Here is a 25570-nt window from a genome sequence, read left to right on the forward strand (position 1 = left end):
TCTAAACAATGTAAAGAACATTTCATCAATATATCATTTCGTTTATCTGCAATGTGCTCATGTCAACTGTAATTATCATATATACATACCAAAAGATCACAGTATGAACAAGCAACTTAGCGTGTCTTCAAAAGGTAAATAAAAACACTTAAAAGTGATATCGAACTAGATTTCGCCACATGGGATATCTGTAAAATTATGACATGTGTTACACTTATATAATGGCAGGAAAAAAGGATGTACGAGGAGGGGTGGAGGAGTAAACTGAATAAAAAGCAATGGGATTTTTCTTTGATGGATCAAAATTGACCTATTTGTTATGTACTACCATTAATATTATTATTAATATATAATCACTTTGATAATTCTGGTCAGCATTAGCTATGTCAGAATTATATATAGAAATATCCATTTTAAAAAGGTATTGGTATTGATATTGGTCATTATTGGTCATTAACCATTATTGGTCATTACCCAAAAAGACTGAGGATTTTACCACAATTTTTCAGTATATTACTACTCACAGCGAAAGAGTTTATATTCCCAGCCACATTAAGCTAGATAGTATTGATATGAAAGAATTGTGGTAAAATCCTCAGTCTTTTTGGGTAATGACCAATAATGGTTAATGACCAATAATGACCAATATCAATACCAATACCTTTTTAAAATATATATTTCTATATATAATTCTGACATAGCTAATGCTGACCAGAATTATCAAAGTACCTACACCATCGTTTCCTCATTTATACATTCTGCTTCATTATAGGTACGATTACGGTTATCTGTTCACGTTTTGATGTGATTTAGTGAAAAGCTGCTCTACGAGCTGTTTTCAATATAATTGGTATGTATGAAAAATAAACCATGGGCCAGTATTCATATGTGCTGTACCCATATAGTATTAGGAATTTGTTTTCCATTATAGGTTCCAATACAATTGCTCTTAGAAACCTCCAAACCAAGTTTGGTTCAGTGGATAAGCATAAAATGAGTCTCATCTAATAATCTGTCGAATTGGTATGTATAATTGTATCATACTAATATTATTATAGAATTATATAAAATTACCACATATGAGTAATATTATGTCCCCCATTCCATCCAGCTTATAAATTATGAATATGATAAGTTTCTATAACGATATAATTATCTTGATTATATATTAATAATAATATTAATGGTAGTACATATCAAATAGGTCAATTTTGATCCATCAAAGAAAAATCCCATTGCTTTTTATTCAGTTTACTCCTCCACCCCTCATCGTACATCCTTTTTTCCTGCCATTATATAAGTGTAACACATGTTATAATTTTACAGATATCCCATGTGGCGAAATCTAGTTCAATATCACTTTTAAGTGTTTTTATTTACCTTTTGAAGACACGCTAAGTTGCTTGTTCATACTGTGATCTTTTGGTATGTATATATCAGGATTTTGGTACTTACCGATAAATCCCTTTCTCCGATTCCACAGGGGCCACTGGAGCGTAGTTACAATGGGAAATAGTAGGTAGTAATTGGGAGCTGGCACTTTAAAAATTCTCACACTGTGGCTAGCTCCTCCCCTACTATCTCCCCTCTAAGCCAGTCTACGTAAAACTGTGCCCGAGGAGAGCTGTAATAACCAAACCGTAAGGTAGAGGAGGTTAGCGACGCCCTGTAAACCAGGCGAACACAAACTAAACCTGGAACAGAACCTAACAAACAACCGGCTAGCCTGAACTCAACAAGCAGTCATATGGTGATCTGCAAACCGTTAAGCAAAAAACCAGGAGGAACAGCGCTGGGCGGGCGTCCAGTGGCCCCTGTGGAATCGGAGAAAGGGATTTATCGGTAAGTACCAAAATCCTGATTTCTCCTTCATCCACTAGGGGCCACTGGAGCGTAGTTACAATGGGGACGTCCCAGAGCTCCCAAAAACGGGTGGGAAAGCGCTGAGAGTCCTGTAAAAACTGCTCGGCCAAACAGTGATGCAGAGGCCGTAAAAGTGTCAAACTTGTAGAATTTGACAAAACGAATGTCGGTTTGACCAAGTAGCCGCCCGACAAAATATTCATGGAGACCCCGCGGGCAGCTGCCCACGAAGGTCTTACAAAGCGCGTAAAGTGCGCTGAAATGGAAAACGGAGGCTCCCTAGTAACCGCCAAGAAGACTGTCTGATGGTCAGATGTATCCAACTGCCCAGCGTATGCTGGGACCCCGGCTATTTAGCACGGGAGCATCGTACAGAACAAAGAAGAAAAACACTTAATCGAATAGCCTGAGACCTCTGTAGAGAGCGTTGGCGAGCCCTGACAACATTCAGAGAGGACTGAAAAACACTAGTGTCAGATTTATATGAAAAATGGACATCCCCTCTGGAAGAAACGACCGCTGAGGCCGAAGCACAGCCAGGGGAGTTGCCAATAGAGTACTCCCTGAAAAAGAGGCCGAACTTACGGCCGCTAGGCTAATCTCATTTGGAAGAAAAGCGAAAAAGGCAGAGACCTAAAATTCCGGTCAGTGTGGTTTGAAGCGCAGCGGAGCAAAACCTCCCAGAGAAACCAAAGATGAATGGTAACTGGAAGAAGGGGGAAAAACCCCTTTTATCCTTATTATGTCCCATAAAGTTTTCCAAAAGTGGCAAAAGCGAGAAGAGGTAACAGACTTCTGAAATCGGGGCCCAGTAGGCCTAACCGAACTAGGGAACTCCTCCCTCCTGAGGTCTCGTGAACAGTCACACGGGTAAACGAAACCAGTGTAAGATTGAACAAGGAGAAAAAAAAAAGGAGCCTGTTGAAGTAGACAGTCCAGTCGAGGTAGGAGCCAAGGCTCCTCTACTGACAACAGGCGTATCTGTATCTTCAAGTCATGCGTGGCCCAACCAGCGCCACCGAGAGGACTAGCACGCATAATCCCCTCCTGTGTTACTGAACATGAGGTAGAAATAGAAAAGGAGGCAGGATAGAATAACCAGAAAACTCCCCGGAGCCCTGAGGGCCTCCTCGGCTACTGCCGCCAGAGCTCACGTCCGAGAGTAATAAAGGGTTAAAGAGTCAGTCAGAACGCCCTGAGGTCGATCCGAAATCTCCGCCCACAGCGGACCAGCTGACAAAACTCCGGGGAATGTTCCCTCACCCAGGAGTCTGACCTGGTGGCTTGATCTGGAAAGAAGATTGTTGTCCCCCGCTCAGAGAGGAATGGAGGCGACCACTCATTGCGTCGCAACTTGACTGAAGGAATAGAGTATCTGGTGCAGAGGAATGAAAAATCCTCTGACGGACCGTGTTGAGAAACGTCTATGAGGAGCATAAATTGGATCTGTGTCGAATCAGAAGCTCCTGGATCCTCCGGATATTCCGAAGCCACCTAATGTACAGAGTGGGATAGTAGCAGTAAATTGTCCCATTAGGGAACCAACGTCACCCACTGCCCTTGAAAAAGAGTTATTCTGTGATCTTCCTAAACTCTGTGGGAGCGGAAGAGAGAAGAGGAAAGGACTGACAGTGAAAATTAGAATCCTGTAATGCGAATCTGAGAAAAGCCTGTCCAACGGAAATCAGTAAACAGGCATCTCTGAAGACAAGGGACACGTAAAACTCCCTTTCTTGTTCAAACTAGCAATCACAGACTAAAAGGATTGTAAGGCTAGAATAGGCCTGTCCGAGCCACTTGGCTTCGGAACGTGAAAAGAAAACAAAGGCCTGAGAACTGTCCTAATTCAAATGATATGTGAAAAACAGGGATCAACACCCTTTGCGGTTAGAAACCTATGGAGCGCAGCCTGCAGTATGACTCTCTTGTCATCGTAAATCGGCCGACCCATGCAGAGGGACTCCTGAGACGGTTGTAACCGCCCAAGCCTTCTCCCATTGACCTGCGCCTACCCTGGGACCCTCCAGGTGGTAGGAAAGTCTGTGTAATGGGTGTATAGGAGGACATAAAATCAGACTGGACCGAGGATGTTGAACCTCTGCTTCAGCCTTTTTACCCTGAGAACCCCTGGCGACGAAGATATCACCCGTGTGGAGTCGAAAGCCTGAAAGGGCACGGAAAAATCTAAAGGAAAGACCGGTAAAGGTCTGTCTTGGAGCTGGGGCAGTAGTAGGAGAAAGCAAAGTGGACTTACCTCCAATGGTTCAAGAAATCCTGCAGAAAGTTCCTTCCCCAGAACCATCTGCCCCGTAGGATTTCATGTTCACCTGTCACTGTCGCAGCCCCAGAGGTCGTCGGGTTAAGACAGCCCAAGCGAAGATGCAGGGTCCGAGTCTGCAGACGTGGAGACCTCCAAAGAACATAAAGCAGAATCGTGATTCTGACCTGTACCAAAGTATCAATTGATCCTGATGCGAAGCATCCTGTAACCTAGAGGACAATTGTTCCCCAACCTACCTGCTCCGGACACGGTAGAACCACGCTGCCGCATATGTTGATGGATCCCTGAGCAAGGTTGCCTCAGGAAAACGGCGGCTTGATGGACCGGCGATACACCGAGGTGTATACCCTAGAGAGGTTCTGATACCATCTCCTGCCATCTGCGGGGAAAGGATAGGAAAACAAACATTGTTTGATACCTGATATTGTGTATTCGGGTGTCTGTCGGCCGCCTACCGGAGCCTGCCCAGCTCATCCGAAACTGGACCAGTCGCTGTCATTTCGTCATTGGCGTGGAACCCTGATGGACTCGACGTGTCCGCCTCCTTTACCTGCAGTATCAGATGAACTGCTGTATAATGCACCTGTATATTCTGAGACACTGGTTCAGATCCACAGAAAACAGACATCAGTAATGCATGGAATGTTAGCAAGGTTCCTTTTGGAAAGGTGAAATGACGTACAAGGTCTCTGGTTAACAGTGACATTACCTGCATAATCTGAGCTGTTCAAACAGGAGTGTCCTGCAGGTGCGTGGAGGGCTTTGCAGATGGCTCCACCGCATACTTCACACCTAAGAGGGAATTCTTTGACTATCCCAGGTGAGACAAACGAAAGGAGAAAAGGTGGGTTAAATAAACAGAGCCCTATGTAAGGTCTGCACTATAATGTGTAGTGACCGACACGATTCAAATAAACTTTCTGGAGCAGCGGAGACCTGAACCAGTAACGCTGCGCTGTGGGACAGGAGTCTTAGCCATAGGCTATAGGAACTCTCCTTAAAGTTTTGTTTGGATTCAAACTCCTGTTCAGATACCCGCTACTAGCATACTGAGCCACAGCGCTATTTGTCTGATGCCTTACACACATTCCCCAAATTACTAATAGCATTAGTAACTAGTGACACCAAGGAATAATAAAGGGAAGGCAACACCCCGCCCTGTATTTAGTGTACCGCTAATTAAGGTGCACCAGATGTTTCTCGGAGGTTCCGCTGGCTTTTCAAAATGGTGACCAGCCTGTGAGAAAAGATGGGGGAAAATGTTATGTGGCAAGGTGGGGTATTCTGTTATTAGAAAACATTGCGGAAGTGTTTGTTTTATCCCCTATATCTGGTATTTTATGGATATATCTATATACATACCCACACACACTTAATATATATTATATATATATATATATATATATATATATACATATATACACAAACATACATATATACACAAACATAACTATATATGTATATATACATACATACATATATACACAAACATAACTATATATGTATATATACACACACACACACCACCGTGAAACCAACCGGGTAGATAAATACTGTCTATGTGAACCCAATAGGGTAGATAAATACTGTGTATTTGTAGGTAAATAAATACTGCACAGTAGATTTTTAAATTATTAATGAGCTGAGTCCCAGCTACTGTAATAGAGCAGGTTCCCTGATTTGCATGTAGGGAAATGCCGGGTAGAGGACTCTACTGCAGGGAGGAATGTAGCTATATTTCAGCAGCATGAAGTATGGAAAAGCTAAAAAAACCCAGAGACAGGGTCTGTTGCCTAGCGACAGTGAGACCTGGGAGCCCGCTGAGTAAAGCGGGTTATAAGCCTTTACTCACCCCTCCTTGCAAAGAAATCCTCCCTGCACAGCCAGGAGAGGAATGAGCCTTTAGTGTGAGACTAACATACCCACACACACTGGAGCGGCGTGCTGCAGCGGCGCGGGGAGCGGAGAGAGCCCGCCGTACAGAGCGGGAGTTAGCTCCACCCCCCCTGCCTCGGCGTGCCAATGTATCCCCCGGCCGCCTTGCTGCGGTCGGGGTGCGGGTAAATGTAACCCCCGGCCACCTGTCTGCTGCTGCCGGGGAGCGCCTGTATATTGTAATATATGCTGCGGCCAGGGAGCGGTGTGTAACCGCCCCGGCCGCCTGTATGCAGCTGAGAGTCTGAGCCCGCCGGACGGAGCGGGAGTTAGCTCCGCCCCTCTGTTCCGGCGCCACTTTTTAAATTTAAAAACCCGCTATGTATTACCCGGCTGCCTGTAAGCTTGTATGCTGCGGCCGGGTAGTGTAAATGTATCACCCGGCTGCCTGTCTGCTGCAGCCGGGGATTGAAGAGCGCTGAGCCCGCTTACAGAGCGGGCTGAAGCTCCGCCCCCCACATAATGGCGCCAAGTTCAAACCAGTAAGTGCGCCCTCTCTTCTGCTGATGCACTGCAGCGTTATAAGGGGGTTAGTAAATCATCCTTCAGTGAGATTCAAACACTGGTTGCGCCTTTGCTAGATGTAGGGGATAGGTTATGCAGGACACAACACAGTAAAGACCATCACATCTAAGAGTCTCACTCTGCACACATTATGTAAAAATCACACATCAGTCTGGAGGGGGGGAGATTGTACTCACCGCTGTCCTTCTGATGGAGTGGCCCCGACACGCGCCGCACGCAGCGGTGTCCGGCCGGAATCTTCTGTGATGGAGTGGCCCCGACACGCGCCGCACGCAGCGGTGTCCGACCATTTTTGATACTCACCGCTGCCATATGCTGCCGGAATCTTCTGCTGGATGGAGTGGCCCCTACACGCGCCGCACGCAGCGGTGTCCGCCAACTCAGGAGAGCTCAGTGTCTCCCTCAGCCGGGGCCCATCCCGAGCCGCACGCAGCTGCGATGGGACCCCGCCGGCAGCTCCCGCGGTGCAGGCTGGCAGTGGCAGAGCTGCCAGTCTGTGCATGTGTGAAAGAAAAATAAAATAATAAAGAAAAAGAAAAAATTCTTCAGCTAAACCCAAGTGAACCAGCTCACCTCAGGCACTAAACTAAGACTGGCTTGGAGGGGAGATAGTAGGGGAGGAGCTAGCCACAGTGTGAGAATTTTTAAAGTGCCAGCTCCCAATTACTACCTACTATTTCCCATTGTAACTACGCTCCAGTGGCCCCTAGTGGATGAAGGAGAAATTATAATTACAGTTGACATGAGCACATTGCAGATAAACGAAATTATATATTGATGAAATGTTCTTTACATTGTTTAGATTATAAATAAAAACCCCTGATGTGATCTGTAAGACGAAACGCGTTGGGTTAAGACAGCGATTTTGTCATTCCTTCAAGGAGGATGAATCATCATGTCGATATGTGACTGAAATGAATTGTTACCAACATCAATATCTGTACGAAACATTGTTGATTGTCATTTTGGACATATTGTGATACAGCTCATTTTTACTGTGTTTTATAAAAAAAATAAGTCTATTTCTTATGACTATTTTATTGTACAAGTGAAAATATTTTTGACATACCAAAGAATATCACCAGCTCCCTGGGGAAACTTTTTCTTTGTTGCTCATAATCATTGTACCCCGTCTAACAGGGGGTATTTTCCCTAAGGTGTAGCTCTATATATCATTAGCGCGAGAAAGGTCTTATACTTCTTAGAGATATATATATATATATATATATATATATATATATATATATATATATATATATATATATATATCTCTATGTAGTCAATAGATATAACACTGCACAGTAAGAACTGGATGTATATCACAGGGTACTTGTACCAGAGAACCCTGACTAAATGCACTCTTTCTTAACGATCACTGTCCAAATGACATGTAGAATACTTAAGTGTCTTCTAAAGTCACAGCGCTGACTATCAGGCGGCTTTACAAAGGAGGATTTGCCCAAGCAGTCCCAGGAACAGTGTAGCTGAGAGAAATGGCACCCAAACACTGACAGGGAGTGAGGGAGAGACAGATATGCAGCTCCAGGGCGGGAACATTTACTGGAAATGGCGCCCTGGGGCTGGGGGTTCAGGTCCAAGCTCTATCCCCCTGCTGGCAAAACCACCGGGTACTGCAGGCTCTAATAAAACGGTTTATAGAGAAAACCTGACCTGTCCCATGCCCTGGTGATCTAGTGGGATCGCCTGTATGCCACAGTGTCCACCACCAGCGCGCGCGGCCCGCCTCCCACCGGCCGCGCCGGATCGCGATACAGTACAGGTCCCGCTAGCGGGACCCACTAACCACCTCCCGAAGCACGGCCACGCGATCCCGGAGAGCCCCAGTCGTGTGTGCCTGACGAGAAGAAAACCGGAGCCTCCTGCTGTAGGTACCCGGCAACCAGGGCTCGGGAGTGTACAGCGCCGCTGGGGAGAGATGGAGCTGCAGCAGTGAATGTCTTCTGACATGTAACACTGCTGCTGCCCTTGAAGTCTTCACTTTTCTTCATAAAAAAACTCTTCTTAGGGCTGCCTGGAGCAGCCCCTCTGTTATGTGCCTGCTATCTGCGGCACCAACTACAAAACTGGGCTCCTGTACAGGGAGGCGGGGTTATAGAGGAGGCGGCGCTGTGCATCTTGGAACAGTCAAAGCTTTTGAGCCTGTTGGTGCCTCGGATCAAGATCCTACTCTACACCCCAATGTCTATCCTTGTGGAGCCCAGTGTACCCCGCAGCAGAAAAATAACCGCTTCCTACAACCAGCGTCTGCCACACTTCAAATTAATACTCTGTGTACCCATATGCTTCGAGAAGTTTAGTCATATGTAGAGTTCAAGCTAGGCGGTTTTATCAGGGCGCCGTGCCCTGCCCGATTTTTTAAGTGCAAAACCTGCCCTACCGTTTCTGCGGCACACTGCTAAAACAGCCTGCCCGCTTCCTGCTCTCCCAGCGTGTATAGATGCCGTGCACATGCGCACAGCATCCATTTGCGCTACGGGAGAGTGCTTGGGGGAAGCCCAGTGCCCCTGTAGATGCTAGGCACACCCCCTTTAGAGACACCCCCGGCCGTCCACGTCCCCTATAGTCATGTCTTTGGGGGCCGAACCGCCCACTTTAAAGACATATTAGAGCCACGCCCACTATTTGCACAGTCACACCCCCTTTTCAGATGCACGCACAAGTGTCCCAACAAACCGGCGCCCTACCCTCAGAAATTCCTAGGGGGAACACTAACATGGTAAATATTAATTCCCTAGTTTGCCCTTCAGCATGCAGTGGATAGCAAGTTACCACTTTGCTGCCCTGTTCAGCAGAAGGACCCTGCTCCGAGCTGCTTGGGGTTCTTCCTGCAAGCTCAGCATAAAAAGCCAAGAGATCTAAGAATCTGTACAAGAGCCTTCCCATCTGCTGACAAAGAAAATACACCACTCCGCTGTGCTCTGGGGTATGACGTAGAGGAGACTACAGAGTTCCTGCCACCTGCCCATATAATGTGTCATCCACCAAGGGTGTACAAACCCAGCATCACTGTACCTGAAAAACCAAGAAGTTCCTGGCTTTGATGAGGATCCCCAGCTTCTCCAGCTCATCGCTATATTCAGCTAGCTGAACCACCTTGCTGTTGATTCTGTACTCAGAGGATCCACCTATAGCAGGAGAAAAACAAGGATAAAGCATGCCAATGAAACATTCTCTTTCTTGCTATAAAGATGGATTTGCATATTTGTGATCAACACATTTGCACAGCCCTTATACACAAAACCCAGTTAAATATGGCAGTAAAAGCGGATATTTCATTATTCCATGCTGTGTATCATTTGTATGATCACAAATGGGCAGCATTAATTCACGATCATGGTGGATATGTGTGGAGTTTGTATGTTTTCTTGTACATCTTCCAGATGCACCAGTTTCCTCCCACACTCCAAAACCATACCGACAGGTTAATGGACTGCTGATAAAAAAAAGAAACTCAACCCCAGTATATATTTGTGTGTATACAGGTAGGAAATATAGACTGTAAGCTCCTATGTTGCAGGGACCGATGGAAATGACTGCAAAATTCTCTATAAAGTGCTGCATAAGATGTGTGTGTTACATGAAATTACTTCATATATAATAACTTTGATGCGATTTACCTTCTGAATTGTAAACGTCGGTTTACATTCAGGAATAAAAGCAACACTTTAAAAAGACATTTAATACACTTTAAATGGAGCCGCTGCGGCCGCTGTACTCAATCCTTAGCCTACGTACTTTTTACACCTTTAGCGTACAGAGCCCCGTACCGTGTACGTACTTTGCGTGCAACGGCGCGCTGGCCGTACAAAGTACACTCAGTGCGTACACACCCAAAGGTACTACGTGAGCCCTTAGCATCTACACGTGACTATAATACACTTATAACCTTAGCAGGGAAAGGAAACACGACACCAGATTGTATTTAAAATGCCGGGTTCTGACACACCAACATATAATTACTGAAAGGGGGGTTACAATAACAATACAGTAGAATAATGGCTACAGTCAATGGTACATACGTACATGCATACCAAATGTACAGTAAATACAGTTAATATTTATATTCTGCTCCTGCACATAACTATTCGCAGGAACGTGCGATATTCTGCAAACCAACACCGGAATATTGCCCTTAATATACCCTACAGCTGGATACCAAACACCACCTTATAACCTAGTTCTGTCCCCTCCTATCCTGTAAAGGTGAATCCCTTTGTTCTGATACCATTTAAACTAGTGTAACTTGCTGGTGTAGTGCAGGGGAGACTGTGTGTACATTGTGCACTATTTGGATTTAATATGTAATGTGTTTTTATGGCTTTTCCATGCGACTACAAACACTACCGTAAATACTCATACCACGCGCTAATACGCAGGACCGCGGGAGCGACCATACGCAAATTGCGAATATGTGCACGCACGGCAGAACAAGTACGCGCACGGAGGCCATCTGTGCGGCGTTTGTACGTGATGTGTGTACTGCAATATTTTTCGACTTCGACAGAATTCAGGAAACATTTCTACATGTGGGGCCGAATAAACTACGGGAGACGCCGCGATTCGGCGCGATAGTCACTACACTTAAAGCGGCAACTAGATTGCTTTTACCTTTGAACAGATTGCCGCTTTAAATCTAGTGACCTACTTGCCGGCTCACATAAATCGTGGACTACTGCATTTGGTCTGTAGAAAACTTGCAAAGATTTTATTTCAATTCTCCAATTGTTATATCTTTGAAATCTGCATTATAAAAGGTTTGCAACCATTCCACCATTACTGATCCGCCACACGATGGCACTCTTGCAATGTATTACCAATGATATGTCTGGAAAAGATCTTCTCAGTGCCGAGGTCCTCTTCATAAACCATGCTCACGAAAGCACGGTTAGCCGCAGGTTTCCCCACAGGTGCTCCATGAATAAGGTCACGAAGCGTCTTCACTCTCAAATTGCTCGTCTTCTCCCCCAGCACAAAGCTGATCGCGTCCATAAGATTTGACTTCCCTAACGATAAAAACAAAAAAACATAAAGAACTGGGATCACTACATTATCATCATAAAGCAAAAGTTCCAAAGTAAATGATGCAAATTAGTTGTGGCAACTGGACCTAATGTGATCAGGAACCTGTGGTGTCAACATCGAGTGATGCCCTAACATGTTATGCAGTTTCATGATGTTTAAGGAGATCTCTCAGGAAAGAAAATAATAGTAAATATAAACAGCTGAAGCCATAATCCTGATCTCCTGTGTGAAGGCACATTATCCCCTTCCAGTTGGGAGAGCAGACGTGTTCTCCTTCACACAGCGTTTTGCATCATATGGAGATTTCCGTACTCTCACCTGAATTGTATGACTTTGCTGCACACAAAGTGGTAGATGTATTAACGCAAGAGAAGTGATAAAGCAGTGGGAAGTGTAAGGTGATAACGCAGCAGCCAATCAGCTCCTAATTGTCATTTTTCAAACCCGTAATGATTGGCTGGTGCATTATCACCTCCCATTTATCACTGCTTTATAAACTATGTCTGGCTTATTTTTACCTAGATTTGGGATTTAGTCGCACACAGATGTTACTGTAATGTTAGCCCCAGTAGCCAATGCATTGTACTTTTGTTACATTAGTAATGCAAAGACATATTTAAAGAAAAAAACACACAAAAAGTTGCAAAATCTGCAGCACGCCAAATATCTGTAGAGAACTACGTGGCCAAAATCTTAATTGCAGTCTCTCCTTGCATGCCCCTTCTTCTCACCACCTCATACTATGAAATGGCGCTAATAATTCCAGCAGAACTTGCATCTCTATCAATGCTGCTAATAAACGCTACAGCTCAAGTTCACTGCATAGATATCATCTTTGACTCAAAAATATCCTTTGCATCCCGAACACAATCAGTCTCTGAATCCAGTTGCACAACTATGGCCCAGATTTATCAAGCCTTGGAGAGTGATAAATAGCACGGTGATACAGTACCAGCCAATCAGCTGCTGTCATTTTTAAAACACAGCCTGTAACAGGGCAGTTAGGAGATGATTGGCTGATACTTTATCACAGTGCATGTCAACATGCTCCAAGGCTTAATAATTCTTGGCCTATCTCCACAATACACTGCAATGATTTCAATTCATGCTTTAACCTCCCAAACTGACTACTGCAATAGCCCTTCTTACTGGCCTGTCCATAACCTGTCTCTCATCATAACCTGTCTCTCCTCATCAATCTATTGGAAAGCTGCGTCTAGCAGGATTCTTCTCCTGACAGTATGTGCAATGGTTTCCTGTACTTTATACAATCTGATACTTCTTGTAACACACAAGGCTACTAACAAGCTTGCGCCAACAAATGGCTCGTATGATGCCAAACTCTCACTTATCATAAAAGAACAGTCATAAAGACATGTAGTTTATGGTTTGGAGCTAAGGTATCACGGATGTCATGCTTCCCCCCAAAAAACATAATTTCTTATTGCTGCATACTGCGGGAATAAGTATTTAATCGGTGAGTGTATTCATGTTTTTATGCAGGGACACAGGTTGCGGTTGTGATCATGTACGCGTCCAATTCATACGCTTTGTTTGTACAAAATAAACAGATGGATCGGGTAGAGAAATACTGTTGCAGGTTAGGTATCATCAGTAGTATCACAACTAGGCAGCACAGTTGGCGTAATGGTTAGCAATAATGCCTAACTGCACTGAGGACATTAATTCCATTTCCAGTCATGTGTGGAGTTTGTATGTTCTCTCCATGCTTGCATGGTTTCCTCCAAGTTCTCTGACCCATTCCCACAAATCAAAAAACATACTGGTAGGTTAATCGGCTAATGACAAAAAGTGGACTGACACTAGTGTGACATGTGGCAGGGAATATAGATTGTCAGCTCCACTGGGGCAGCGACTGATGTGAATGGCAATTCTCTGTACAGCGCTACGGCCTACGTGTGTGCTATATACATAACTGATAGCAGCCAGAACCAAAACCTGGGACTGCACCATCAAAAATAGGGACAGCTTAGCTGGGAACTTGGAAAAGCAGGGACCAGTTGCACAGCAACAGCAGCAGCTGATTTCTGCATGCCACCCCCGTCACACTACCCCAGTGTGCCCCATGTCCCCGTCCTGCATCCCCGCCCAGCTGCCGGGACTCACCGGATCCATTGGGGCCGATGATGGCGGTGAACCTGCGGAAGGGCCCGATGATCTGCCGACCCTTGTACGACTTGAAGTTCTCAATTTCAATTAACTTCAGGAAGCCCATGATGTCGGCGGCCCGTGTGCCCCTGTCCCAGGGGAAGCCTCCCGGTAACCACCGACGCCGCCTCCTCCGGTGCTAGCGAGAGACGGGACCCGAAATCCGCCAAATTCTCCGTGCGACGGGCAGTGCGCGCTTACCACAGACGTCACCAGGGCGCTCAGAGGGCGGGGCTCCTGCGCCTAAACGCCGCCGCACGGCGTGTTTCAGAGGTGTCGCGGCAGCGAGGGACGGCGGCCATCTTGTTGGTTAGTAATTAAAATAATAATAAACAGAATAGAACGGACAAAGATAACAATTATTTTCTCCCCACGCGTTCAGTTATCTCTGGGGTGTCTCTCTTTATTCTGGTCTGAGCATGGTCATCTTCCATTTCCTCCCTGCCTCATTGGGAAGAGAAAACTACATTTCCCAGCAAGCTCTGGGAGCACAGCCGGAAATGGGAGTGGTAGAGGAGAAACCCAGGAAGCGTGCGCTCAGGAGGAAAAAAGTGAGGACGGGTCGGGAGAGGGGAACAAACAACACACAGACAGAGTCAGACAGGCTGGATTCTGTAGCTGGCGGGAGGAAGGGTAGAGAGAAGGACTGGGAACCAGTAACAATGTGCCGGCACCGGGCTATATCCTGCCTGCAGGGGCCGGCAGCCGGGGTTGCCATTCGGCAAAGAGACAGCGTTCAGCTGCAGAATCAGTCGCAGGGGAGAACCGAGCAGGAGGATTGGAGAGGACACCACATGTATAAGTAGGGCTGACACCCGTCCGGGATTATCCGGACAGTACAGAGATCAGGACATCTGTCCGGAGTCTCTGCAAGACAAGCTGTGTTACCTGGAGTCAGACGGCAGATAAAGTGGCAAGTGGCAGAGGGGGTATGATGGCATATAAAGGGGTGTGTGGAGGAGTTGGGGTCTAATGGCACGTAACCGTGAAGGGGTCTGACAGCATATAATGGGGTGTGTGAAAGAGGGGAGTTCTGATGGCATGTAAAGGGGTATGTGAAATAGGGGGGTCTGATGGAACGTGACGGGGTGTGGGGAATTGCAGAGGTCTGATGGCATGCAACGGGGTGTGTGGAAGAGGGGGGTTCTGATGGCATTTACTGGGGCATGTGGAAGACGGGTTCTGATAGCACGTAACAGGTTGTGGGGAACTGCGGGTGTCTGCACGTAACGGGTTGTGTGGAGGAGGGGGTCTGTTGACACATTGGGGGTGCGGAGGATGTTTTCTGACGGCACATATCGTGGCGAGTGATGGAGGGGGTCTAATGGCGGTGGGGTTTTGATGGTGCGTAACGGGCTGTGTGGAGGAGGGGATCTAATGGTGCAGAGGATGGGGACTGACGGAACGTGTCAGGTTGTGTGGAGGAGAGTTCCAATGGCATATAAAGGGCATGTGGAGGAGTCGTCAAATGGCATATAAAGGGTTATGTGGAGAGGGTTTTAATGGCATTTAAAGGGGTATTTGGGAGCTTGGATGGCATACAAAAGGGCAAGTGGAGGTGCCCAATGGCTTATGGGAGATATCTGATGGAATATAAAGCTGGGTACACTCCTGCAACGGTCGCATTGGGAGGTCAGGATTTAGGGGTATATTCAATTGAAGTCGGATCTGTTCCGACATTCATTTGTCGGAATGAATCCGACCTGGGCTATTCGATGCATTCTCAATTGAACTTTAAAAAAAGTTGAATTGAGATGCAGGAGCTTAGAGCTGCGGACAGACGGGGGAGAGCAGCTCTGCAGCAGTGGCTATATAGCCGCTGCTCTCCCCCGCCTGCCCGCTGCTCTCCCCCCTGTCTCTCTGCCTCTCCCTGTCAGGTAGAGGTAACTGCAGCAGCCGGGGGGACCCATCAGAGGTAGTGCTCTGCAGCCCGCCGCCCCGCTCCCGTCTCATGTCTCCACGTCCCTCCACTCCCCGCATCACAGCCGCCGCTCTTGGCAGAGTCCACCCGGCTCCAGCAAGCGAGGTCTCGCTTGCTGGAGTCGGGTGGACGCTGCTGTGAGCGGTGGCTGTGACATCCTCCAGCGCTGCTCTCCCCCATCTCCCCGCGACTCTCCCCCCTCTCCTCCACTAAGGTCTCTCATCTCAGTCTGACTTTTTTTTATATCGGACTGAGGTGGTCTGAAACGTCGAATTTGGCCCTGTTTTCCTCAAAAGTACGTGAATCTGCAGCTGTATCGCCGATTCACATACTATTCGACAAGTCGAATTCCCCGACTTGTCGAATAAAATTAGCTGGGATTGAAAAGGTCGAATCACGATTCGACCTTAAAAAGTCGAAAACTGCCGTCTTTTTCGACAGACTGCAGCTTTCCACCCTAATTGAATATATCCCTTAGTCCGTCTTTAAAAGTGTATGCCCTACCTCCCGATGCCCTTGCAGAAGGCTAAAAATTGCTCAGTATTTAACTTCCTTTCTCATTAAATGGGACGGACTTAAAGCTGTTAAATCACACAAAAACTCTGAGAAACATAAAGGGAGGGTCCGTGGCGATTCTCATGGTGAAGTACTAAAGAATATTTTTGTGAAGAACAACACCATTAAGGATGATGACGTGGTTCTAGCTGAGATTGCCAATGTCTTCCACTACACCCAACACCACCATTCGTATCTGTCAAGGACTGCACTTTAAAATTGACTCTAAAATGCTTCCAAGATTCCAAAATATCTTTGAGAGCACGAACTGCGAGGCAATCATGTGCAACGTATTAGCTCCTCACTCCGTGGAAATAATACGCAAGAAACTCGGGGATTAATTTTACTCCATTGCAAGCGATGCAGTCAACAGGAAAAATCTGCACGTTTTTCCTCTTTGCCTACAATTTTATACAGATGAAAGGATTCACACCAAAGTGCTCGACTTTTATGACGATGATGAAACACCAGATGCAGTTGCGGACCGCATCAGGGACATTCTAAAAAACTACAACTTGGACATTAATAAAGTAACAGCCTACACCTCTGATAATGCAGCTATGAGTTATGGTAAACATAAATCTGCTGTCCAGAACTTGAAGAGGGACAATCCCAATTTAATTCCCGCTGTTTGCAACTGTCACATTGTTCACTGTACAGCGAAACAAGCTGGAAAAGGTTTTGGCGATATGGATGTTGAAATGTTGATTATTAAGATTTACAATGAATTCTCCATCTCTGTTAAAAACGTGGCTTATCTCAAGGAGTTTTACCGATTTGTGGATTTGAATTGGCAAAATATACACTGCTCAAAAAAATAAAGGGAACACTTAAACAACACACTGTAACTCCAAGTCAATCACACTTCTGTGAAATCAAACTGTCCACTTAGGAAGCAACACTGATTGACAATCAATTTCACATGCTGTTGTGCAAATGGAATAGACAAGAGGTGGAAATTATAGGCAATTAGCAAGACACCCCCAATAAAGGAGTTGTTCTGCAGGTGGTGACCACAGACCACTTCTCAGCTCCTATGCTTTCTGGCTGATATTGTGGTCTCTTTTGAAAGCTGGCGGTGCTTTCAATCTAGTGGTAGCATGAGACGGAGTCTACAAGCCACACAAGTGGCTCAGGTAGTGCAGCTCATCCAGGATGGCACATCAATGCGAGCTGTGGTAAGAAGGTTTGCTATGTCTGTCAGCGTAGTGTCCAGAGCATGGAGGCGCTACCAGGAGACAGGCTAGTACATCAGGAGATGTGGAAGAGGGCAACAACCCAGCAGCAGGACCGCTACCTCTGCCTTTGTGCAAGGAGGAACAGGAGGAGCAATGCCAGAGCCCTGCAAAATGACCTCCAGTAAGCCACAAATGTGCATGTGTCTACTCAAACGATCAGAAACAGACTCCATGAGGGTGGTATGAGGGCCCGACGTCCACAGGTGGGGGTTGTGCTTACAGCCCAACACCATGCAGGACGTTTGGCATTTGCCAGAGAACACCAAGATTGGCAAGTTCGCCACTGGCGCCCTGTGCTCTTCACAGATGAAAGCAGGTTCTCACTGAGTACATGTGACAGAGTCTGGAGACGCCAAGGAGAACGTTCTGCTGCCTGCAACATCCTCCAGCATGACCGGTTTGGCAGTAGGTCAGTAATGGTGTGGGGTGGCATTTCTTTGGGGGGGCCGCACAGCCCTCCATGTGCTCGCCAGAGGTAGCCTGACTGTCATTAGGTACCGAGATGAGATCCTCAGACCCCTTGTGAGACCATATGCTGGTGCGGTTGGCCCAGGGTTCCACCTAATGCAAGACAATGCTAGACCTCATGTGGCTGGAGTGTGTCAGCAGTTCCTGCAAGACGAAGGCATTGATGCTATGGACTGGCCCGCCCGTTCCTCAGACCTGAATCCAATTGAGCACATCTGGGACATCATGTCTCGCTCCATCCACCAACGCCACGTTGCACCACAAACTGTCCAGGAGTTGGCGGATGCTTTAGTCCAGGTCTGGGAGGAGATCCCTCAGGAGACCATCCGCCACCTCATCAGGAGCATGCCCAGGCATTGTAGGGAGGTCATACAGGCACGTGGAGGCCACACACACTACTGAGCCTCATTTTGACTTGTTTTAAGGACATTACATGAAAGTTGGATCAGCCTGTAGTGTGTTTTTCCACTTTAATTTTGAGTGTGACTCCAAATCCAGACCTCCATGGGTTAATAAATTTGATTTCCATTGATAATTTTTGTGTGATTTTGTTGTCAGCACATTCAACTATGTAAAGAACAAAGTATTTAATAAGAATATTTCATTCATTCAGATCTAGGATGTGTTATTTTAGTGTTCCCTTTATTTTTTTGAGCAGTGTATTATGGCACATTCCAACCAAGTGGCTGTCTATTTATCCCGCTGTGACGCGTTTAGTAGAGAAATGGGCAGCCATCAAGGCCTATTTTTTTGGGGGTGGTATGGAAGGTAGATAGTAACTAGGTCGACAGTGTCTAGGTCAACCACTATTGGTTGACAGGGTCTCTAGGTCGTTATGGTCTAGGTCTACAGGTCAAAAGGTCGACATGAGTTTTTAATAGGTTTTTGGTGTTGTTTTCTTTGTACAGTGACTGGGAACCCCAATTAGTGCGCCATGTCCCCTCGCATGGCTCGCTTCGCTCAGCATGCTTTGAGCAAGGTCCCTCGCTCCGCTGCCGCTTCCCTCTGCACAGGTTACCGTTCCAATCGTAGTCCACGTGGATTGTTAAGTATGAAAAGGTTCAAAAAAAGAATAAAATTATGAAAAACTCATGTCGACCTTTTGGCCTGTCAACCTAGAGACCCTGTCGCCCTAGTTACTGTCGGCCAATAGTGGTCAACCTAGTTACTGTCGACTTAGAGACCGGATCCCTCTTTTTTTTTTTTTTTTAAGCTAGGTGAAGAAGAGTGTGATCCAATTTTATGGAAATTTTTATCAAGGGGATCGGACAGTGAAAGTGCTGAATCAGATCTGCCAACTCCTGGAGAAGCATACCTGTATTTCTACTACAATGTTTTAGGAATGTTTCACATTATAATTCTACACTTGGAGCAAGGCCACTGGTTCCTCTCTGCAGGTGTATGAAGTAATGGAAAGTTTGCCGAATGAACTGAAACACATGGGTTCTATGGTTTTAAGGTTAACATGTGTCTGGAGCATCTTTCAGCGCAAAGAAAAGAGCAACTGCAAAACAGGTTGAACCGTTTTTATCAACGTGCCATTGACTATTTGCAACAGTCGTACGACTTCAGTGACTGCAACCATTTTTATGCCTTGAGAGTGTTCAGTCTCACAGCCGCCATCACCTGGGCAGAGCTAGAGGAAGCTGTAATTAAATTAAAATTGTCTTCTTGTGGATATGGATGCTCTCTATACGGAGTGGTGTGTGTAAGGATAGTTCTCCCCAACGTTCTTTCCGATTGCAACAATGAGCTCTGTGGCGCAAAGTGGACCTTTATATTTAAAAAATGTGTTGTGTGATCTGTGCAAAAAGTGCATAAAGTGGTTCAATATGTCTTGTCCATACCTGTAAGCAATGCCTTTACCGAACGGGTGTTTTCAGTGATGGGGACATTTGGACAGAGAATCGCCCTAAGCTGGATGCTGCTGCTGTAAAAGCCAAAAATTCAGTGTAAAGTAAATTTTTCTTCTTTAAACTGTTCTGAATTTTATGACTATTTACTAACTAAGCCATTGCTTATTAAAGCTGCAAATTCCAATCAGAAATACACTTTTAAATGTAAGTGAAAAGAGGGTGTGTTGCTGTGCAATATAATTGTACCTTTGTGTTAATATATTACATGTACTATATACATGTAATAAAGAACACTGTTTACTGCCAAAAATGCATGTATCTTTGCATGTGTGCTTATTTGGGGTGTAATGTCAGGCACGTGGCAAGGTGTGTTTTAAAGGGTTGAAAATTAAATGCTTGGGGTCAGAATACTGACTGCGGCATCCCGCTATTGAGAATCCCCACATGGGGAAGGTAAGTGTACCTCCCCAATGTCTCCCTAACCCTCCCTTGCAGCAGCCTAAACCCAACCCTCCCGCAACATAACCTACCCCCGCAGCCTAACCCTAACCTTCCCCGCAGCCATCATCAGTTGCCTGTAATAAGCATGTCATAGAAACATAGAATTTGATGGCAGATAAGAACCACTTGGCCCATCTAGTCTGCTCCTTTTTTTAACCATTTTTTTTATCTCAAAACTTATTTGATCCTTATTTCTTTGTAAGGATATCCTTATGTCTGTCCCATGCACGTTAAAATTGCTCTACTGTCTTAGCCTCTACCACCTCTGATGGGAGGCTATTCCACTTGTCCACTACCCTTTCTGTGAAGTAATTTTTTCTCAAATTTCCCCTGAACCTCCCCCCCTCCAGTCTCAGTGCATGTCCTCGTGTCCTATTGCTTCTTTTCATTTGGAGAATGTTTCCCTCTTGGACTTTGTTAGAAACTTTCAAATATATCAAGGGTTTTATCATGTGTCCCCTTTCCCTTCTCTGCTCTTCTTTCTGGGTATGTTTTGTGATGTAGGCCATGCACCATTTTAGTTGCCCTTCTTTGTACAGTCTCTAATGTATTAATATCCTTCTGAAGATATGGCCTCCAGAATTGAACACAGTATTCTAGATTAGGCCGTACCAATGACCTATACAGTGGCATTATTACTTCTTTCTTTCTGCTGCTGATTCCTCTCCCAATGCATCTGACTAGCCTTCCTCATTGCTTTGTTACATTGCTTACCTGCCTTTAAGTCACCTGAAATAGTGACTCCTAGATCCCTTTCCTCCTCAGTAGTTTCCAGTATGGTGCAATTAATACTATATTTGGCCTTTGGATTTTTGAGACCCAAGTGCATGATTTTGCATTTTTTGGCATTAAACTATAATTGCCACACGTGACCATTCCTCTAGTCCAGAGGTTCTCAAACTCTGTCCTCAGGACCCCACACAGTGCATTTTTGCAGGTAACCTAGCAGGTGCACAGGTGTATTAATTAGTCACTGACACATTTTTAAAGGTCCACATGTGGAGCTCATTATTTCACTTGTGATTCCGTGAGGAGACCTGAAAAACATGCACTGTGTGGGGTCCTGAGGACCGAGTTTGAGAACCTGTGCTCTAGTCTACCTAGATTCTCAGTCATTTGTTTTACCCTTCCTGGTGTGTCTACCTTGTTGCATACCTTTGTGTCATCTGCAAAAAGGCATACTTTCCATTAAAGGTGCATACACACTGAGAGCTTTTCCTCCCTGTCAAGCGATGTCACCGGCTTTCCATAGCAAGACGCTATGGAAAACTGCTCACCCCGCCGTTCATCTACTGGTAATACCAGTAGATGAACGACGGCCACCACGGATGAAGCCAGAGCGTGCATCATCGCTTGTGCATACACACTGGACGGCTTTGAGCTGAAAGCAGCTCAACACACCAAAAGTGAGCTGCTTTCAGCTCAAAATCGCCCAGTGTGTATGGGCCTTTAGTCACACACATGCACGTCAGCTAGTTCACTGCTGTCAGTCTCATGCGAAAGACAGACGTCTAACCAGATTATGGTCCCGATTCAGCTTGAGTTGTAGTTGAGTAACTCGTTTCCCTAGCATGTGGGGGCCGCACAGTACAGGGCAAGGCCGCCCCGCATGCCAGGTCATTCCACTCCACTAAAATAAGAGTTGCTCGTATCATTAGGGTAGCCCCCCTGCCTTTGCAGCAATCACCAGGCCGTCATGTTTTGGGTCGCTGCGGGTGACGTCATGAGTAGAGATGAGCGGATTCGGTTTTACTCGGTTCTCAAAACCGAATCTTATTGGCTATCCAAAACACGTGACATCCGTGAGCCAATTAGATGCCGTTTTGAGAACCGAGTAAAACCGAGTAAAACCGAACCCGCTCATCTCTAGTCATGAGGCCGCCACAGCCTGCCCTGCAAACTGTCCGGACACGCCTAAGTTGTCCGGACCACTCCCTCCCAACGCCGCAACGATGCCCCGTCACTGCTCCCCAACAGAACTTAGATTGCGATCGCAATCTAAGTCCATGCACGCTGCGGCGATTTACACATTTCTGTGTTGCATACTGAATCAGGCCCTATATTATAAGTACCTGTGTTCATCAGATAATTTTTGGGTAACCGTTTACTGAACAGGGAGATCTCGGGTCATTCAAATAAATTCCCCCAGAGACTTATTATGTTGCTATAGCCTATTTGGATGGTACCCGCAACAGGCTGGACTTTGAAAGATCATTGCGGATTCATAGTAACATAGTATCTGAGGTTGAAAAAGACAATTGTCCATTGAGTTCAACCTATTTGTGGTCTCCTATGCATGATGATTTGACTAAAATTTCTGACTGATGCTGCTGTCAGCCATTGCATTTTATCCCTATTTATAGTAACTATAATGCATGACTATGCACCATGGATATCCTTATCCATTAGGAATTTATCTAACCCATTCTTAAAGGTGTTGACAGATTCCGCCATTACAACTCCCTCAGACAGGGAATTCCAAACATGTATTGACCTTACCGTGAAAAAGCCTTTACGCCGTATTGTGCGGAATCTCCTCTCCTCTAACCTGAGCAAGTGTCCACGAGTCCTCTGTGTTGATCTAACCAAAAACAGGTCCTGCGCAAGCTCTGTGTATTGTCCCCTTATATATTTGTAGATGTTGATCATATCCACTCTTAGTCTCCGCTTTTCCAATGTAAACATGCCTAGTCTTTCAAGCCTTTCCTTGTATTCCATCGTCTCCATGCCCTTAATTAGTTTGGTCGCCCTCCTCTGAACCTTTTCTAGCTCCAGGATATCCTTTTTGTAGTACGGTGCCCAGAATTGTACACCGTATTCAAGGTGTGGCCTCACTAGGAAATTATATAACGGGAGTATAATATTCTCGTCCCTAGCATCAATACCCCGTTTTATGCATGCTAATATCTTATTAGCCTTCTTTGCTGCAGTCCTACTTTGGGTACTACTGCTTAGTTTGCTATCTATGAGGACACCGAAGTCCTTTTCCAGTACAGAATCCCCTAATTTTACCCCATTTAGTAGGTAGGTGTAATTTCTGTTCTTGTTACCACAGTGCATTACCTTACACTTGTCTGTGTTGAAGCGCATTCTCCATTTGGCTGCCCATGCTTCTAATTTAACTAAGTCGTCCTGAAGAGACTCGGCATCCTCCTCTGTATTTATAGCCTTACACAATTTGGTATCATCTGCAAAAATTGACACCATGCTCTCTAGACCTGTTAGGTCGTTAACGAAAATATTGAACAATAGCGGTCCTAATACTGAGCCTTGCGGCACACCACTTAGCACTTCAGTCCAAGTTGAAAAAGATCCATTAACCACAACGCGCTGCTCCCTATTATCTAACCAGTTTTTGACCCAAGTGCATATTGTGCTTCCTAGCCCTGATTCTTGTAGCTTGTAGATAAGTCTCATGTGTGGTACAGTATCGAACGCTTTGGCAAAGTCTAAAAAGATTACATCCACGTCTTTACCCTGATCTAGGTTTGCGCTTACTGTTTCATAAAAGCCAAGTAAGTTGGTTTGACAGGATCTGTCCTTCATAAACCCATGTTGATTCCTTTTAATGACCTTATTGACTTCAAGGAACTTCTGAATACTATCTCTTAGAATACCTTCAATACTTTCCCCACTATAGATGTAAGACTAACTGGTCTATAATTACCTGGTTCAGCTTTACTTCCCTTTTTGAATGTAGGCACTACTTCCGCTATACGCCAGTCTTTGGGAACCATACCTGATATAACTGAATCCTTAAAGATCAAAGATAGCGGTTTTGCCAGTTCAGAGTGAAGCTCCATTAGAACCCTTGGGTGAATACCATCGGGCCCTGGTGATTTATTTATCTTTAAATGTTTTAATCGGTCACAGACTACTTCCTCGCTTAAATAAGTATCTATCAGTGGGATATTCTCATTTATTGAGATTGTGTGTCAGTCCCTGAATTGGGTCCTCTCTAGTGAATACTGTTGAAAAAAACTCATTTAGTGTGTCCGCTATGTCATTATCATTTTTGCTTAAGACTCCCAACTTGTCTTTTAAAGGTCATATACTCTCCTTCTTTAATCTCTTGCTATTAATGTATTTAAATAATTTTTTGGGATTCGCTTTGCTTTCCTTTGCTACTAGTTTTTCAGTTTCTACTTTAGCCGCTCTTATTTCCTTTTTGCAAATTTTGTTACATTCCTTATAGTGCTGAAATGACTGCTTCCCCGTCAGATTTGTATTTTTTTTTAAATGCTCGCCTTTTCTTGCCCATAAGTTCCTTTATCTTTTTGTTAAGCCACATCGGTTTATGATTTTTATTCCTTTTTTTGCTGCTCATAGGAATAAATTTGAGTGTATTTTTAGCTAGCAGGAATTTTAGTACCTCCCATTTCTCCGTAGTATTTTTTCCTAAAAACAAACCTTCCCATTCAATATCCCTGAAAAATACCCTCATCTTATTCGAAACGCTTTCACCAGGTACACTCACAGATCGCCTACTGTATTAGAAACTTTCACCTTCACCAGTTTAGTGAATCATAGTATATATAGATAAGGGGGTGCGCTTTTACGACTTACTCCCTCTATCTCATAGAGTACAAAGTGTTCGTGTTTTTATACAATACATACACTGCTCTAGTGAGTAATCAATCTTTTTTTTATGTTTGTGTTTACGGGTAATAGGTACCATTCTACATTCACACACCTTATTAATTGTGTATGACAATATACTGTGACGCCTCAACTTAGAGATATTTTTATATATGTACACTTTATTGCCAAACCAGAACTAAGTTTAATAAATAAAAATTTTAATTATTACAGTTTCTTGCAATCTGTTCTAAAAATTTCCGCTGGGGGTCCCTTTTCACATACAGCAATTGTTCAGGTCAGTGTTTCTTAAACTTGGTCCTCATGACCCCTTCCAGGTCATGTTTTCCAGACCTCCTGTGTCTCCCGAGACTCTGTCAGTCAGGAATGAATGCGCTGCAAGTTTTGAAATGCGACAGATACAGCGAGTGATGAGCCCACCTGTATCCCAGCTAGGGGGTCTGCAGCACGTGGCCTGTCAGCGGTCCTGAGGGCTGAGTATGAGAAACCCCTTACATCATACAATGACTTGGTGATTTTGTGACCTGAGACACCATGTTACTTTGTGCCAAGCTGGCTATGTCCATCTCTGTTCAGCTGCTGGACCCAGAGCTCAGCTGTCAGCTCCTATTTCTCC

General features: G+C 45.2%; 1 protein-coding gene across 2 annotated transcripts in view; it reads right to left on the reverse strand.

The window, feature by feature from the left end:
- SMC1A (structural maintenance of chromosomes 1A) overlaps window positions 1–14044 on the reverse strand; it is a 106712-nt gene extending 92668 nt beyond the window's left edge. For both annotated transcript variants that reach the window (XM_063936589.1, XM_063936588.1), the window contains exons 1-3: window positions 13775–14044; window positions 11440–11628; window positions 9638–9750 (exon numbers count right to left, since the gene is read on the reverse strand). In XM_063936589.1, the coding sequence (XP_063792659.1) occupies window positions 9638–9750; window positions 11440–11628; window positions 13775–13883 (411 nt within the window). In that variant the 5' untranslated portion in view covers window positions 13884–14044. The remainder of the gene's footprint in view (window positions 1–9637; window positions 9751–11439; window positions 11629–13774) is intronic.
- Window positions 14045–25570: the final 11526 nt, after the last annotated feature.

Source organism: Pseudophryne corroboree, chromosome 8 (genome assembly GCF_028390025.1).
Source record: "Pseudophryne corroboree isolate aPseCor3 chromosome 8, aPseCor3.hap2, whole genome shotgun sequence".
Taxonomy (NCBI): Eukaryota; Metazoa; Chordata; class Amphibia; order Anura; family Myobatrachidae; genus Pseudophryne; species Pseudophryne corroboree.